The 17,391-nt window shown below is 39.8% G+C and overlaps 1 protein-coding gene across 6 annotated transcripts in view; it reads left to right on the forward strand.

The window, feature by feature from the left end:
• ITPR2 (inositol 1,4,5-trisphosphate receptor type 2) overlaps positions 1 to 17,391 on the forward strand; it is a 253,887-nt gene that overhangs the window by 36,568 nt on the left and 199,928 nt on the right. For all 6 annotated transcript variants that reach the window (XM_032446237.2, XM_085541626.1, XM_085541631.1 and 3 more), the window contains exons 3-9: positions 725 to 840; positions 2,104 to 2,190; positions 2,834 to 2,992; positions 7,344 to 7,442; positions 7,944 to 8,027; positions 9,275 to 9,421; positions 10,253 to 10,348. In XM_032446237.2, the coding sequence (XP_032302128.2) occupies positions 725 to 840; positions 2,104 to 2,190; positions 2,834 to 2,992; positions 7,344 to 7,442; positions 7,944 to 8,027; positions 9,275 to 9,421; positions 10,253 to 10,348 (788 nt within the window). The remainder of the gene's footprint in view (positions 1 to 724; positions 841 to 2,103; positions 2,191 to 2,833; positions 2,993 to 7,343; positions 7,443 to 7,943; positions 8,028 to 9,274; positions 9,422 to 10,252; positions 10,349 to 17,391) is intronic.

A 17,391-nucleotide genomic window follows, 5' to 3' on the forward strand; every position in this document is an offset into this window, starting at 1 on the left:
AGGCAGAAGAGGGTCTGCAGGCCCATGCTCTGCACTGGCAGTGAAAACATCTGCTCTCATATGCAGTAGCAGAGCTGCAGCAAGTTGTTTTTGGAAGAGCGGTCGGTCAAAACCTTGCAAGGGACACTGCTGCTGTGAGGCAGTCAGGAGCTGCCAGTGCTGAGCGGTGGTGAGCTGCCTCCTGGGGAGGTGAAGGTGGAGTTCACTTTCTGGGACAATGTTTTTGCTGCTGTTTTTTTTTAAGATCAATCTTAGAGAAGGCACATGCAGAAGTGAATGCTGTGTTAGCCTCTGTGATAGCTTGTGGCTGGATATCAGTGTTATCTATTGTGTTAACTACGCCAGAAGGAGCAGGGTAGCAATATATATGACATACAGGACACAAAACAGTTTTTTTTCAAGGTTTCCAAAGCCACATGCCTTCAGACAATAAATCTGTAAAGTTGTGCCACAGCAACGAGTACTAACAAAGCCGGAGGGAGTCCAGCACATGGCAAGATCCCAGCCACACAGGAGTTGCAGAGAGGTTTCTCAGAATGGGAGTGGTTGACTCAGATATTCTGCCACCCTGTTTATGGCAACGTTACCATCAAACTGTTCTCAAACTGTGTGTGAACATTGTATTCAGGCCATTTCTGTAAAAGAAAACCATCCAAAACATACTTACAAATGAAGGAAATGTCTTTCAACATTATTTGTGAGTATTTCTTTCATTCTTCTACAGACTGCCTTTTCAAGGTGTGTCCTATGAACCGATATTCAGCCCAGAAGCAGTACTGGAAAGCCAAACAAGCCAAACAAGGAAACCATACAGAAGCAGCACTGCTGAAGAAACTTCAAGTAAGAGGCATCTGTGTTTGCAATCTTATCTCAATCTGCAGGCTGTAGTGTAACAATAGAATGAAAAAGAACAATAACAAATCCCTCATGAACCATCATGATAGGTATTACGCCACTGTAGCAGCCTTAGAATCGTAAAATTATAGAATGGTTTGGATTGGAAAGGACCTTTAAGATCATCTAGTTCCAGCCTCCCTGATATAGGCAGGGACACCTTCCACTAGACTAGGCTGCACAAAGCTCTATCCAGCTTGGCCTTGAACACCTTCAGGGAGGGAGAATCCACAACCTCTCTGGGCAGTTTGACCCAACCTTATATGCTAATTTCTTAGCTCTCCCTTATCCTGTCTGGCTTTTGTTGCCCTTGCCCTGTTTTTCATCGTGCATTAGGCTGTAGTTCAGTTGAGCTGAGGGCTGTGCCTTTCTGCTATCAAACTTCTGAAAGCAATACTTGCTTATAAATTACAAACACAAAGTTAATAGAATCAAGAGTGAACCTTGATTTAAATGGTGTGATTATTTTGGAACTCCTTTCCAGGAGCTCTGCAGAGAGATGGACAAAGAGGTTCTTTTCATGCTTTAATCTGGAAATTTCTCAGAGTTGCAATTTGGGCAGACTGAATGTCCCCGAAAAAGTGCTGGCCTGATGTTATAATTGAACACATAAGACTAAGTGAAACACGGTGTTTTCAAACATGGTGGCTACAGTTTAGTGTCCAGTAGAGAGGCTGTCAGTGCTTCCTGTTAAAAACAGCAATGAGGACGCAAGATATGTGGCTACAGCTTGCTATGTAGCAATTAAAGAAGCTGGAATTTGTTCTGTGGTTGTGTTTGACCCTTAGTCTTGTAGTACGTGACCGAGTAGTGTTGTTTTATTATACATAAAGTCAGTATACTTGTATGTAATTAAGAGATGAGCAAAAAGAATGGTGACCAGAAGATAGATAGCCATAAGCCCTTCCTTTTCCTCCTCTGGGATGAAATAAAGCACATGGAGTTATCTTCCTTGTTTAAAAAAAGTTAAAATAACATTCTGGGCTGTGTTAGCATTAATTTCAGGCGTGATCCATAAATTGTGAATGAGTTTCTATTCTAGGTAATGAAAATCTGGATTATTTCAGTTGATTATTGACATGCTAACTTTTTCAATGCAGAAACGGAAGCAATTTTAATATAGCGCCATTTCTTTTTTCACTGTCTGTTCTGGAAGCTGAATCCAGATATTAAATTCAAACATGTAAAGAAATGATCATTCTTTTGCAGCATGCAGCAGAACTGGAACAAAAGCAGAATGAAAGTGAGAACAGAAAGCTGTTGGGCGAGATCGTAAAATACAGCAATGTCATACAGGTAAACCTACTAACGTACATTGACCTTCTGTAATCAGCACTGTGATCTGGGTTGGCAGTGGTCAGGTAAACAGAAGTTGGTGGAGTTTACAATAATGTGTCTTTCTGTCTCATTTAAAGACTACCAGAAGTACTTTATATTTGTGTTTAAATAATGTACCATTATATACATTTTATGGGTAATTTTTTGTTGTTTCAGTCTGGAATCTGAATGTCAATACATAAGTTATGCATTCAAGATTCATTTTGAAATCATACTTTAGAAGTGCTTTGTAGTTCTGTTTAAAGCACTGAAGTCATTTGTACTTTATGACATATTAATGAGACAGAAGTTATGTCCTTAAGTGCAGTACGACTTCCCTGTCATGGATGAGGTTCCTGAAGATAACACCATTATTGACCGTTGCCCTGTCTGTGTACTGTGTGCTGTGAAAAGGATGATGGATCTAATTATCTCATTTTGATATACAGCATTTGTTTTCTTAACCCGCAGTGTACTTACTTCGGTAACTCTCTTATAGTTTTATTTTGTCTTTGCTTATTTATGTTATGAAAAATCACTGTTATGTGAAATCCTGTGCCTGCTCTTTGACTGAGGGAGGAAATGCAAAATCTATACTAATTTTTAAACTTGTTGTTTACAGCTACTGCACATAAAAAGCAACAAATACCTTACAGTCAATAAGAGATTACCAGCTCTGCTAGAGAAGAATGCTATGCGAGTGTCTCTGGATGCTGCAGGGAATGAGGGATCCTGGTTTTATATACAGCCATTCTGGAAACTAAGGAGCGAAGGTGACAATGTACGTGGAAATACTGAATGTGTAAGAGGGAGAAGGCAGAACAAAAGATACACAATTTCTTTGCTACTGTCATAAAGTGTTCAGAAAAGTAAAACATTAAAACAGTGCTTTCAACCGTTATATGGTCAGGAATCTGAAATGTTGCTGCATGTGTGCAAGCCTCTACTTAGCTGCACTGGGACATTTTGCATAGACAATCTATTATATTCTGGTTTATGTTAGAAGAAAAGTGTTTTGGCTTTTTTTGGTTTGTTTGTTTGTTTTTAGAGCCCTTGGAGTCTATTTAAACTCAAATTCTTGATAAAGTTCTGTGAAAAAGTCAGCAGAGCATGTCTCTTGAAAGTCCACATGTGCCACATGTCCACATGTGAATATCCCCTCTCCGCACAAGAGTGGCTTCTATGACTGATACTGGGTTTGATGGTCTGGTGGTTTTTTTTTGGGTGGGATACTGCATATTGGTAAGAGGAAGAATACATAGGGGAGCTCTTTGCTGTAGACCTGAGATCCTGAGATCCATACCTTGATGCCAGAACTTCATTCTTCATTCACTCAGCTGTGGCCTGACTGAGTGCCCGTTGTGGAAAATTCAGATCCACCTCTGAGAAGGCCACATAATAGACTTGTATGGTTCTAATCTATGGACCTGGCTGGAAATGTTTGTCCACTCTCCCTTGTGAAATAGCGTTTACAGGCTTTTTTCACAGACAGGAGTGCTTGTTTTCTCGTGTATTTTCTCTCATTAACTTTATAGTTATCTAGCTCTTGGGATGCTATCCAAGATGAGGGTGGTTGCTTGCAGTTCCTTTTGGCAGTATGTTGTGGGGAGGGGAAGGATTGTATTCCTAGCTCATGATCAGAAGCCGCTAAAGTCATAGTCTTCCTACATTATATATTCAAAAGAAAAGGATCAGGCATGGGTAATCCTGTGGGGCACCTCTTCATGTTTTTTCAGCTTGGCAAAAGAAGTGTTGTGGATCAAAACTTAAGCTGATATTCCTTTCCTTCTTAAAAAAGGAAAAAGTGACTTATTGTTTTAAGGTTTTGGGCTTAATTTCTTAGAATAACATTAATTCAGCATCTTCTTGATTTCTTATGTCTGGGAAGTAAAGTGTGAAATGCTTTCCATACTGAAGACTCAGGGTTCCCATCAGGTGATCTGCAAAGCAATCATGAGCCCTTACACTTATAACAGAATGCTATTAAGCCTTAAAAGTCATCCTGACTGTTAGAGTTTTTGATGTGATTTGACACAGTTGTAAGCACATGAGAAATATGAGGTTTTGAATCAATTTTGCTTTTCTGAAAACTGAGTGTATCACTACCGTGATCACTGTGGCAGCACATTCCACAGATGGATCTCTGCAGATCTCCTTCCTGCTGTTTCCTGTGGGTATTTGTCAAAGTCTGTACTAAAAACATAGTGTGGGAAATTGTCAGGTTTTCTCATACATTAATGGTCTTTTTTGGACCTGCCTGCTGCTCTTTTTCTGTCACTAGGAATTATTCTCTTTCTGAGCTGTGAGCTCTCCGTTATATTTTACAGAAGGAAGTCCCAAGACCCAGGTTTTTCTTCCTTCTTCTAGGCATATATAGATGTTGATAATTTTCTTCGCAAAATTCCAATGCTGAGCACCAGTCCTCTAGTTGAAATGTTTCTACCTTTTCATCAGACACAGAAGCCGAGCAGGACTCAAGGTTTATTTTACATTCAGAAGCTGAATTCTTATTGGCTTCAGTATGAATTTCATCGTTCTCTGGATGCTTATTATCTAGGCCAGAAAGAATAAGAGTTCTGTCAAAGGAACTGGGTATTAGATCCTCAAAAGCTACGTGTCACATGCAGATTTAAGGATTTCATTTGTATGTGTGAGGAAAGAGTCTCTGTGACCTGTCAGACTATTTGCTGGCAACTGATTTGCAGTGCAGTGTGGCTGGCTGTGCTCATACATACCTAGTGAAAAGAAGAATGCTATTAATTGTAAATTTGCAGAGGAAAAACTTGGGAATGCATTGCTTTCTCTTCTGTAATGTCTGTATTGAACAATTCTGCAGACAGAATTATGGGCCTATGGGCAAGTGTGCAGATGAACATGTACTGCCTCCATTGCTGTCGGTGTACAGGAGCATTACTTGGTACCAGAAATGAACTGGGCAGGAGATATGAGCATGGGCAGGGAATAGGAGGAAATCAAAAGAGCAGAATTGCAGCTTGCTGGAAGCCACTGTATGTAAGAAAACAGAATTCTCTCTTTGCTTTCGTGTTTTGTATCACTGGTGGAGAATGTATAGGGAACAAGCAGTGTTAAATTACCTCTGTACCTTCCTTCCCAGCCTTTTTTGGATGCTGGAAGCTAGGAGAAAAAGGAGGTAGAAGAACAGAGGTTATTATATTCCTTCTGTGTCAGCTGATGTAGCTGGCCAGCACCAAGGGCAATTACTGATATTGATTTGGAGCAGGATAGAAGACTGAGACAGAAATCATGACCCCATGTAATGGTTCCTTCTCAGATGTGTGTCTAGAGCAGAGTAGCTGTGTACTTCTTCTTTCCCCTGGTTGCTTCCATGAAAATCAAGGAATGCATTCTAAGATACCTTTCTCCTGATGCCTTTTTAATGTTGTTTTTTTTTTTGAATGGAGTACTCAACGATGTGTTCTCTCACCGTTGTTATAGCCCAGGTTTGCTTTCTGTAATTTTGAAGTCCTGATTCCACTTTGCAGGTTGCAAGCCTGATGGTTTTTTCATTAATGAATTGTCTGGTCTTAACTTCTTAAAATGGTCTGTAAGTAATGACTGTGTGAAGCATGGCATGCAGAAATGTATTGCATAAGTAAGGTACTGTAAAGGCACCTTGTCACCATTATTTGATTCTGTCAGTGGACTTTTTCTCATTACTTGGGTCAAATAGAATTATTACCTGTAGCCTGAGCATGATGACGCTGCCTTTTGCTACTCTTTATTTTATCTGCGTTGATAAAAAAAAACGAACAACCTTCTTTTTCACCCCTGCAGTAAGTGGGCCAAATTCATCTGCACTGGAGTCATACAGGGCTGAATCAGGCTCTTGTAGGAAGTGTGTTCTGCATTGATCAGCACATTTTTGTTTGTATTTCTAAAAAGCATGGCTATTACAGCTTTTCATATATCAAAATCACCTTTAGCCACTTCTTGTCTTCGTGTGTGTGTGCTTAAAATTGCTGGGAACAATATAAACAAACCAGAACACTAGTGCCAGTCAACCTCTGTGTATTGATTTTTTGCCCTTCTCAGGTATGAACTGAATTCTCCATATGCACATTTCAAACACTTTTTAGGTCAGAGCCAGTTTCATATATCGTTGCCCATTTCAATATAATTAAAGAATACCAAGGGCATGGGACTTTGCTTGCAAGGAGTCAGCTAGGGATTTGTCTTGTAGAGATAAGACTGCTTAGCTGATGTACCCGGTGCCTGTGCTGAGCATCATAGAATCACAGAATCACAGAACTGTCAAGGTTGGAAAAGACCTAGAAGATCATCTAGTCCAACCATCACAAATACTTCCCAGTTAAATCATATCCCTCCACACAACATCCAAACGTTTCTTGAACACTCCCATGGTCGGTGACTCCACCACCTCCCTGGGCAGTGCATTCCAGTGCCTGACCACCCTTTCCAAGAAGTAACATTTCCTAATGTCCAGACTGAATCTCCCCTGGCGCAGCTTGGAACCATTGCCTCTAGTTCTATCACTGTCTACATGAGAGAAAAGGCCGACCCCTAGCTCACTATAACATCCATCCAGGAAGTTATAGAGAGCAATAAGGTCTCCCCTGAGCCTCCTCTTCTCCAGGCTGAACAATCCCAGCTCCCTCAGTCGCTCCTCATAAGTCCTGTGCTCCAGACCCCTCACCAGCTTCATAGCCCTCCTCTGAACATGTTCCAGGGCCAAACTTCATTTAGGGACTCAAACATCAAACGTCATTTAGGGAGTAACAGGAAAGAGGATGGAGTGAGTTCACCTTTCTGAATTTCCAGTTGTTTATGTTCCTTCCCAGGTTGCAGTGATGCAGTCTGAATCAGAGAACTTGTGAGCCTGTCCTGATGTTTGCAAGAAGATGGCATACAGAGTGAGAAGTCACTGGGCTAAGAAGTCTCATTAGTGTCATGTTTTGAACCCAAGCAATTGCAGAGGCACATGAGAACAGAACTGGCCAAAAAATTCTATTGGTGTGTGAATTATGTGCAAATAAATTCACCAGTTGCTATTTCTAAAGCATGCATTTGAGTCATTTTTGAAAAATACAACATAACTTCATTTTATTGGGTAATTACATAGGTCTAAATTACATTTTCTTTCTGACTTCCAGGTTGTTGTTGGAGATAAAGTTGTACTGATGCCAGTCAATGCAGGGCAGCCACTGCATGCTAGCAACATTGAACTTCTAGATAATCCTGGCTGCAAAGAGGTGAGTTCAACAGAGGAGAGATAATTGTCAATCTGAGATGCATTATATTGTGTTCTTTACTGGTAGCCAGAGTGCCATAAGCCTGATGTCAGTATTAAACACTGGTTCCAGCTTGGCCTCAGAAAACCAAGATGAAATGTGTTTGTTGTTGGCACAATTCTTCCTGGCAGTGAGAACTTCATGAACCTTGCTTGAGTTTCTAAAACCTTCACTGATGTAAGAGTAATTTCTCTTCCGTAAGCTATTTAGGTCTTTGTTTGTCTGTAAGCAGACAGAATACCCACTTAGTCTTATCCAACATCATCATCATTCTGAACCCTAAATAACATCAGGACACATGTTAAGTACTGCACATACCTGGAACTATGCCATATTTTCTGCAACCCTTAATGTGGTGTGTTTTTATAGATGAATAGAATGTTTCATGAAAAAAAAAAAAAAAAGGAAGAACAACCTTTAAGCCTTTAAGACTCCCATTATGGCTTTTTTTTTCCTCCCCAGGTAAATGCTGTCAACTGTAACACAAGCTGGAAGATAACTTTGTTCATGAAATTCAGTAGTTACCGAGATGATGTACTTAAAGGAGTAAGTATGATATATATGTGTGTATGTATATATATGCACATATATATTTTAAATTTGAGTAATTGTGCCTTATTTGACTGTAGAGAAATACTAAATGGTGGAAAAAAAGAAAAAAATTAGGACTTCATGGAGTCATTGGGGGTCCTTCCCTGCTGTCCTGCCCCAGCTAGTGTGATTTTTTTTGGTGTGTGTTATCTTATTAAGTGAAATTGTCTGGATGGTACTTGTTTCCAGTCTCTTCACTCTACCATGACAAGAGGATCCTGGAGAAAAGATGAAGTTTAAGCCTAGAATGGAGAGTGCTTTATACAAAATTGCTATGATGTTTCAGTTTAGGCCAAGGTACCAAAGGATATCTAACAAGCTAGAGAAGGGAGTGAAGCATAGAAGATCACAATACCTGTTGTAAGAGAGGTGATGGTTTGCTCAGCTTTGTGTGCCTACAGGTCACTTGTATTTTCATAAATATGAATATATTTATAAGTTTAAATATTTTCATAAATAAGCACATTTCATTTGTTCTTACTTATGTCTTACTAAGTCATTATAAACAGGATATTTCTTCTTAGGTTTTGAGGTAGGTATCGAGCTTTGGGGAGAGACAGAAGGAAGCAAAAATGATGCTACTGGAAGAAATATAGAAGAAGTTTTGGTTCAGAGAAGAAGGGATAAGATTGTTATATCAGAGAACAACAAAATAACAGTAGTTTTATAGATAGCAAATGAGATTGAGGGGTACTTGTAAGTACATTTCCTGTGTTGGAAAGGAGGGACAAGGTGAGGGGCAAGGCAAAGCGAAAAGTTCCTGTTGTATTTATTGAGAAGTTGTGACTATGATGTGGGGTGGATTTGAGAGAAACTGGGTGAATGGGACAGAGAGAGAGAGGAATGTTTGGAAGTAAGAATCTGAGTTGTGACAAGAAAGCTTAAGAAAAGACTGGAGCTGGGGAATGACTCACATAGAAAGTCACCTTTGGATTAAGTGTTCATTGCAGTGCTCTGAATGAAATTTTATTTTCACAGGAGGACGTGGATGTCATGCAGGAGTGAATTATTGCATTCTATACACAATTTCCAGATGCATTACAAAGATTGTGTGTTCTGAACTTAGTACTTGCTCTAGCACCTGGCAACTAATAAATATTTTCTTTGCATCAACTATGATGACATCACTGAAGCTAGAACAGACACTGAGTCTAGCAACTTTGCCTTCCACTTAATAATGTTTTTCTTTCATATTACTTTAGGGAGATGTTGTTAGGTTGTTTCATGCAGAGCAAGAGAAGTTTCTGACCTGTGACGAATATGAAAAGAAACAGCATATTTTCCTTCGTACTACATTGCGTCAGTCAGCCACCTCTGCAACGAGTTCTAAGGCACTGTGGGAGATAGAGGTATTTTTTCCCTTTTCATATATTTTTTAGTACCTGAAGGGCAGAGTTCAGTATAAATACTTTACCACGATATGAATCATTCATAGCCTCTTGGTATCATTATATACCTCCTCATAACTATTATTATTTTTTGAAGCAGTTTGTGTAGGATGAATGCTGAAGAGATGCTTTATTGCTGTAAGCATGTGGGGAGAGGATGTTTTTCAAGTGTATTTGGCTGCACTGAAATAATGAAAGGTCAAATTTAGACTTGACGCAAATGGTGCAATTTTATCAAAGCTAGTAGAGTGACACTTGTATTGTGAGTTGTGAGTGCTTAAATTGGACTTTTTGTGCAATATAGAATATTGAAATTGACAATGACTGACAACAAATCTCATGAAAGGGAATGAGTATTTTTCTGCAGCAAGGAACATCACATCTGCTTAAAATTGGGCCAATTAAGCTAATTGTTGAATGGAATTAGCAAGAACATTAGTGTTAACTAAAGAACACTGGAAACAGGAATACTTCATGCTCTTGCCATTATAATAACGTAACTCCCATGTCTAAACGTCCTTAGATGTTGAACTAACTTGTGCTTTTAATACAAAGTGCTTCTCACTTGGAAAGTAATATGAGACATATTTTCTGTCACCCAGTGAAAAAAAACACCGTGTAATTAGTGGTTATCTATGGTGGCCTTAGTGTGAACACAGAACACCTCTGTGTGTTAAACTGTTTGTAACGGTGTAGTTTACATGCTTTTATTTCAGATGCATTGTAAGAAATGACAGTGATCTGAGTGTGCTTTTGAGAAGCAGTAGTAAAAATCTGTACATCTTCTTACAGGTTGTCCATCATGACCCTTGCCGGGGAGGGGCAGGACAGTGGAATAGTTTGTTTAGATTTAAGCACTTGGCAACTGGAAACTACTTAGCTGCAGAGGTAAGAATGTCAATTAAATACAAGGTTGTGTACTGCCTAACCAATTACAATATGTGTCCTGCTAATTCAGAGCCGTTGTAGTTGGTAGATCTGTGAAAAGATCCCACATCAGGTCCGAATGGGGAAAACGGAATATGTGCTGCTGTGTCACATTGTATGACTGTCAGTTTTCTGAAATACAGTACACTGGTAGATGAGTTCAAGACCAAGTCTAACCTTAATTTTTACTGTGCTGTTGAATTTTGAATCTGCTGTTAGTCATATCCAGTGAGTGGTCCATCCATCAAATCCATTTTTCTTCAATTTGTCAACCAGGATGTCATGTAGGACAGTATCAAATGCTTTGCACAAGTCCATGTAGCTGATGTCAGTTGCTCTTCCTTTATCCACTGACACTGTAGCTTCATCATAAAAGGCCACTGTGTTTGTCAGGCATGACTTGCCCTTGGTGAAGCCACGTTGGTTACCACCAATCACCTTGTCTTTATTTTCCATGTGCCTTAGCAGGGTCTTCAGAAGGATCTTCTGCATGATCTTGCCAGGCACAGAAGTGAAGCTGACTGGCCTGTAGTTACCTGAATCTTCTTATTTTCCCTTCTTGAAAGTTGGGATTGTGTTTCCCGTTTTCCAATCAGTGGGAACTTCACCAGACTGCCATGACCTTTCCAAGTATGATGGATAGCAACTTGGCAACTTCATCTGCCAGTTCCCTCTGAACCCATGGATGGATTCTGTGGGGGCCCATGGACTTGGCACCTTCAGGTTCTTTAGAACATCTCAAACCTAATCTTCACGTGCAGCAGGCAGATCTATGTTCTCCAAGATCTCACCATTGCTTTCTGTAACATGGGCACTGTGGCTAGAGCACTTGCTAGTGAAGACTGATACAAAAAAGTCATTGAGCACCTCAGCTTTCTCCTCATCCCTTGTGACCAGGTCTCCAGTTTCTTTTCAGAGAGGGCCCACATCTTTCCTGGCCTTTTTTTTTCATCACTAGTATACCTGTAGAATTTCTTCTTGTTCTCATTGATGTTCCTGGATAGATTTAATTCTGTCTGGGTTTTAGCTTTCCTAACCTGATCCCTGGCTGATTAGACAACTTTTTTGTAGTCCTCCCAGGTTCCTGCTTCTGCTCCCTATAGACTTTCTTTTAGAGCTAAACTAAGTCCAGGAGCTCAGTGTTGATCCAAGGAGGCCTCCTGGCATTCTTGCCTGCCTTCCTTTTTTCTCAGGATGTACTGCTTCTGGACTTGGAGGAGATGGTCCGTAAGTACTGACTAGTGTTATTGGGCCCCTCTTCCCTCCAGGGCTTTCTCTCTTGTAGATATGTAAAAGTAACCATATTTGTATTTTAAATCCTTAGATTTGCTTACCTTTCTGCTCTTGTTTACCATTGATTCTTGTGCTGCGATTAGTCAAATATTCTTCTTTTCTGGCTCAGCCAGCCATATAGTGATTAAAGTTTTTATAGTGGAACTGAATGTAAGAGTTGAACTTGAGCAGAGCATTCTATGTGCAGACATTAGAATAGATGCTCAAGACTGCTCTAATTCAGCAATTGCCATTCCTTTTTTTTTTTCTTGGAGGCTCTAGAGATTGTTTCTACAATACTGATGTCTCTGTGTTGATCTCTTCATGGCCCAGGGCATCTTTATGTTCTCAAGAGACTTAGGAAGGATAAACTTGTCATGTGTTGGTGTAGTGGCTTTTGATGTCATGCTTGTGCACCGTGATTGTAGCAGGTTTCTCTGGTTGCACAGTTGTCTTTTGACTAAAAATTGGAATAAAAACGGGTTTGAAGAAATCCTTACCCCTTTTAGTAGAATAGGAAGTTCAGGAGGAAGAGAAAGAAAATCTTAGACTTTGTCTGATTATTGTCTGGTATTTAATGTAAAGGCAAAATAGTGCTGTGACTTCACAAAAGAACGTTTTAATATCTTTTAAGATGCATCATTCTCCTTAAAAATAAAGTGGGTCTCTTGACAAGCCAGAGGAGAGGAAAAGGTGCAAACTTTATGGAATAGGAGAGCCTTAGATTTTTGCCTGGTTGTGAGAAGTTGTGAACTTTTAAAATTGTATCTATTCTGTATTAGATCTGGTCTGTGTTCAAGATATGTCAATGAGATGAAAAATAGATTTTCCCACTGATTTAGTTAAGTTTGTGTAGGGTTATCTTTTCGACTTATACTTGCAAGCACAAGTGTGAAAATTTACAAAAGCCAGTTGTAGTCACTGAGAACCCCTGAAAGAAGTCTTTCTCTGAGTTGAGTTAAATTTGCAACAGTGCAACTTCTGTGTGTAGACAAGTCCTTTAAACTCTCACGGTCCTGCTTTCACTTTTTACTTCTGTTACAGCCTACTGAGTAAGAGTAAACAAACACATTCATACTTTTAAGTATTTCTTATTATTTCAAAACCACTGTCAAAACAAGCATTTGCATTATTTTCCATGTAAGACTGAATGTAATTTGGATCTTTTCATTGAAACTCATAGTGCAATTTAAAAATCTGATAGTGGTGAAATCTCTGTGTGAGAGAGTGAAGAGCATCATCTCTTTAAAGGCAGTAGGCCAGCATTCCGTTACTAATATTCTCTGCACTACTGCTTCCATGTTGCAGCAACATTCTGGATTGCCTGAAACCAGCTTGCTTTATTGTGTATTTAATACTGGTTAATAATAGCTAATTTTCAAATGGCAACCAGTACTCCCAGTTCCAATGTTTTTTAGAGAAAGGAAGAGATGCTTCTGCTAGAAAAGCTTTATTCAGACAAGCTAGACTGATGGAATCAGAAAAAGTACTTTTTTTTCTCCACCATGCCCTCTCAGCACTGAAGCTTGCTGACTGACAGATGAGTTTTCTTATCCTGTACTTAACCAGCCTGGTAAATCTCCAGGTGAAGAGGAGTCACACTTCACTGAATGCAGAACCTGATCTTATGGCCTTCTACTTCTGGAAGGGAAATCCCCATCAGGAAGACTTGTAGTTGAGAGTGAGAGCTGGAAAAGCATTTGGGCTAAGCAGAAATGGTATACTATGATTGGAGAGGCGCATTAGCCACTGTATCTATGAAGTCTGAAATATGCACTGGTGAAGATGTTAAAGGTTATGCTGTAATAAAAACTTGTGAACTGTATTTTACCCAGTTCAGGTGTCTGGCCCAACACACCACCCAGACATCCACATCAAAGAATTATGAACAGGGAAGCAGAAACCAAATGTGCATGAGTTAACTTCAAATCAGTTGGGCAAAGCTTACCAAACTTTTATCTTTACTATTGTAGCACAGGAAGATGACTCATAGTGTGAATTATAAACAGCATCACATGTTGCTTTGACTCGATTTTGATTAAACTGCCATGATAAAGATATCTGGAGTGGAATAAGTACAAACAAGTAAATGAAATTCATGAAGTATTCTGTGGCTAATGATACAATTTATGTTACAGTCTGAGCAATTGTAAATCAGGATTTATCACTTTTTTACAACCATGATTTCCTTACTTCATCTTTATTTAAGTCAAGGTGATGTTTAGTACTGAGAATTTTGCAGGGGAATTTTGAGTAGGTGAAATCTCACACAGTGAGCAGAAGTATCCTTCACCAGAGCGTTCCCTTTTGCTCCTCTGCAGTTAGGTTTCTATGACGTAGTAATGCTGTGCCTTCTCTTCTTCTCTCAGGCTTTTGGTGCCAGATGTAAATAACTGATCAGCCTAATTTGTGACTAAATGGTTCTGACCTACGTAATAAAAGGATGTTACTGCAGCTTATTAAGTCCAGGGGATGGTCTGGGGACTAAGGAGGTTCAAGCCACTTACTGCAAGCAATTCAGAAATTTTCAATTAATAAACTTAAAGATGTGTCAATGTTACAGTAAGTAGTTTAAAAAAATAAAATTGAAGCACTACTGTTATTCAGTGAATAAAACATGCAAGCGATTAAATCTAATTCTTATAAACTTGAAAGAAATGGGAATATGTAAATCTTACATTACAGGTTCTGAAGAATCTGAAAAATTAAGGGTTCTCTGATACCTGAATTCTGATTCAGTTTCAATTGTACTCTTTCCTTTAATCCCCTTTTCACATGGTATAACTTAAGCTGATTTTCGTCAGTATGCTTTGAAGTTTCATCAGACCTATTGATACCATAGACCATACTACTCTGGCTGAAACTGAGTCATTCTGAAGGACCCTTGCTAAAAAGGATACTAACTGGTAGGCATTTGCTAATTGCACATTGTTGCACTGTCATTCCCCTGTGAGTATGCTTTGTTGCGTCAGATGCAGGTATGCTCTCAGCCCGTTACTTAAGACATGAGATGACTATGCTGAAGAGTGTTTCATGTTTTGTGGTAAGGTCGGGACATCTGGAATCTGGTGGTAGTGTCTCTTCTGTGTCTGATGTTTGGAAATCTGAGCCACTGGATCAGACATTCCAAAAACATTGAAATCATTAAGAGGTGAAACCAAGCATTCAGCTGAGAAATTCTTCTCTGCTTGTTCTTTGCAGACTGTGGGAGTTCTGCTGTTAATGTCAAAAGCACGTGATATTGTTGAGTGTTGAGACAGATCTGTAGCAGGAGATTTAGACGCTAAGCCACCAGCTAAGATCCAGACTGCTGAGCTTTATTTTTATCTTCACAAAGTCAGCAGTCTTTTAGAAAAAAGTTCTGCAGAAGATTCTTTTTTTAGCCTTGGTTGCAGCAAAATGATCCCACTTATTTTAAAGTTTTGTATTTTTGAAGAGGATCCGTACTGTTAGGCAAAAATGGAATGCTTCAAAATAACAAAGACTTTTCCAGCATTTTTAAAGTCTCTTTAGTTCATGTACCACATGCAGAATACACCCACATCTGTCCCCGTGTGTGTGTGAATGAGCTGCTATTTGCTTGAACAGCCTTTCAAGTGCTGTAGGTTGGGACCACACAGTTGTGCCTTTCTCATCACCACACCTAACCTTTTCAATATTCTCATCACCCGGGTTGTTCAAAGTCTCTTTGAACTGAGTGTCAACTTGTTGATTGTACTCAAACAGAGCATGTACCTTTAATATTGTTCTGCATGTGCATAACAGCTCCCAGTTCTGTGATTTCCGACTGGGTAAGCTATACTTTATCTAGTAACACTTGCTGCATGAAGATTCTAAACAGAAATGTGTGTGTCCATGTGTACATGTATGCACACACAAAAAAGCAAGGTAAATATCATTTCATGTTCAGCTTCTCTGGTTAGATGGATACAGCTAAAATAGTCATGAGATACATGTGCAAGCATCAAATCACATGCTAATCTTAGATATTCCAGTAGACAGCAGATAAACCAGAGTACAGTTCCTGTGGAATGTTGGGTTTTGTTATAGACCACCTGACCAGGATGAAAAGGTGGATGAGTTGTTCTCCGAGAAGCTGGCAGAAGTTGCACAGTTGCCAGCCCTTGTTTTCATGGGGGATTTCAACTTCCCAGATATATACTGGAAATACAATACAATGCTGAAGAAGCAGTCTGGAGGGTTTAGAGTGTGTGTAAGATAACTTCCTGATGCAACTGGCATTTCTAGTGGGAAATGCCCCACTAGACCTGCTGTTCACAAACAGGGTAGGACTGGGAGTTGTGGAGGTCTTGGGCAGAGCGACCACAAAATGGTAGAGTTCTTGGTGAATTCAGAAAAGGGGCCAGCAAAACTGCTACCAAGAACTTCTGGAAGGTGGACTTTGAACTGTTTAGGACCCTGGTAGCACAGTTTCCTTGGGATTCAGTAAAGAAGTCCAGGAAGGCTGGACTGTCAACAGTTTACAGGCTGATTTGTCCCAGTTCCATGACTAGTGGGGTGGAAGGATTTTGAAAAATCTGCACTTCTGGAAAAGCGAAACAGGGGACCTGAAAATAATTAAAAACAGTGGCAATGATCTGAGCAGAAACAAACTAATTTTACTAAATATGGTATTGGAATGCAAGATAACACGCTATAATACAATATAATCAGAATTGAAGCTCATAAATCAAATATAATAAGAGAGTATCTGAAAACTGTAGGCCTTACTGTAATAATGAAGTGATGCGCGCAGTCAGGATGGGCAGCAGCGAGGAGAGGCAAAGGAAAAAAGCGCAGGGAACCAAAGAGCCTGATCAGATGATCTTGCCAGGAGTTCTTTCTCTGCTCTGACCACAAAGCCCCCCTAAGCAGTTCTTCTCTTCCGGGCAGGTACCAGGAACTGGAGCATTAATGCTTTAACTCCCAGTGCACTACATAATGTTGCGATGTGGAATACCAGTAACCAAAGGTCATAAAACCTCTTATTCTACATCACTACATCTTGCTTAATATGTACAAACAAACCATAATTAACTAGGATTAAACATACGCACACATGAACCTATAATATATACATGCAGTTATTGCATGTACAACGTCAAATTCCCTTGTGGTACACACTGAATATTCCCATTTTTCTGCATCACCGACCACGTGCACCCAGGTCTCTGGGCAAAAACAGTGCCATGGAGCGGTTTGCCCTTTCCAGAGTCTGGAAAGACCCAAAATGCTTTTCCCAACATGTTCTTTACATTTACTACAGGGACCTTATCTCCCTTGACAGTATGTAGGGAGCTGGCAGGATTGACAGATCCTCGGGTGTTGACCAACCAGGTGGCTTCTGCCAAATGCTTCTTCCAGCACTGAAATGTTCTGCCACCCATTGTTTTCAACATAGTTTTCAACAACCCATTGTATTGTTCAGTTTTACCAGAAGCTGGTGCATGGTAGGAGATATGATAAATACACTCAATGCCATGATCTTTGTCCCAAGTATTTATAAGAGAATTTTTGAAATTAGTGTCATTATCTGACTCTGTTCTTTCTGGAGTGCCATGTCGCCACTGGACTTGTTTCTCAAGACCCAATATGGCGTTTTGAGTGGTAGCATGGGGTACTGCATATGTTTCAAGCCACCCAGTGGTTGCATCCATCATGGTAAGCACATAACTCTTTCCATTGTGAGACTGTGACAAAGTGATATAATCAACCTGTCACACCTCCCCTTT

Source organism: Coturnix japonica, chromosome 1 (genome assembly GCF_054131305.1).
Source record: "Coturnix japonica strain WE chromosome 1, WE-NBRP24, whole genome shotgun sequence".
Classification (NCBI taxonomy): domain Eukaryota; kingdom Metazoa; phylum Chordata; class Aves; order Galliformes; family Phasianidae; genus Coturnix; species Coturnix japonica.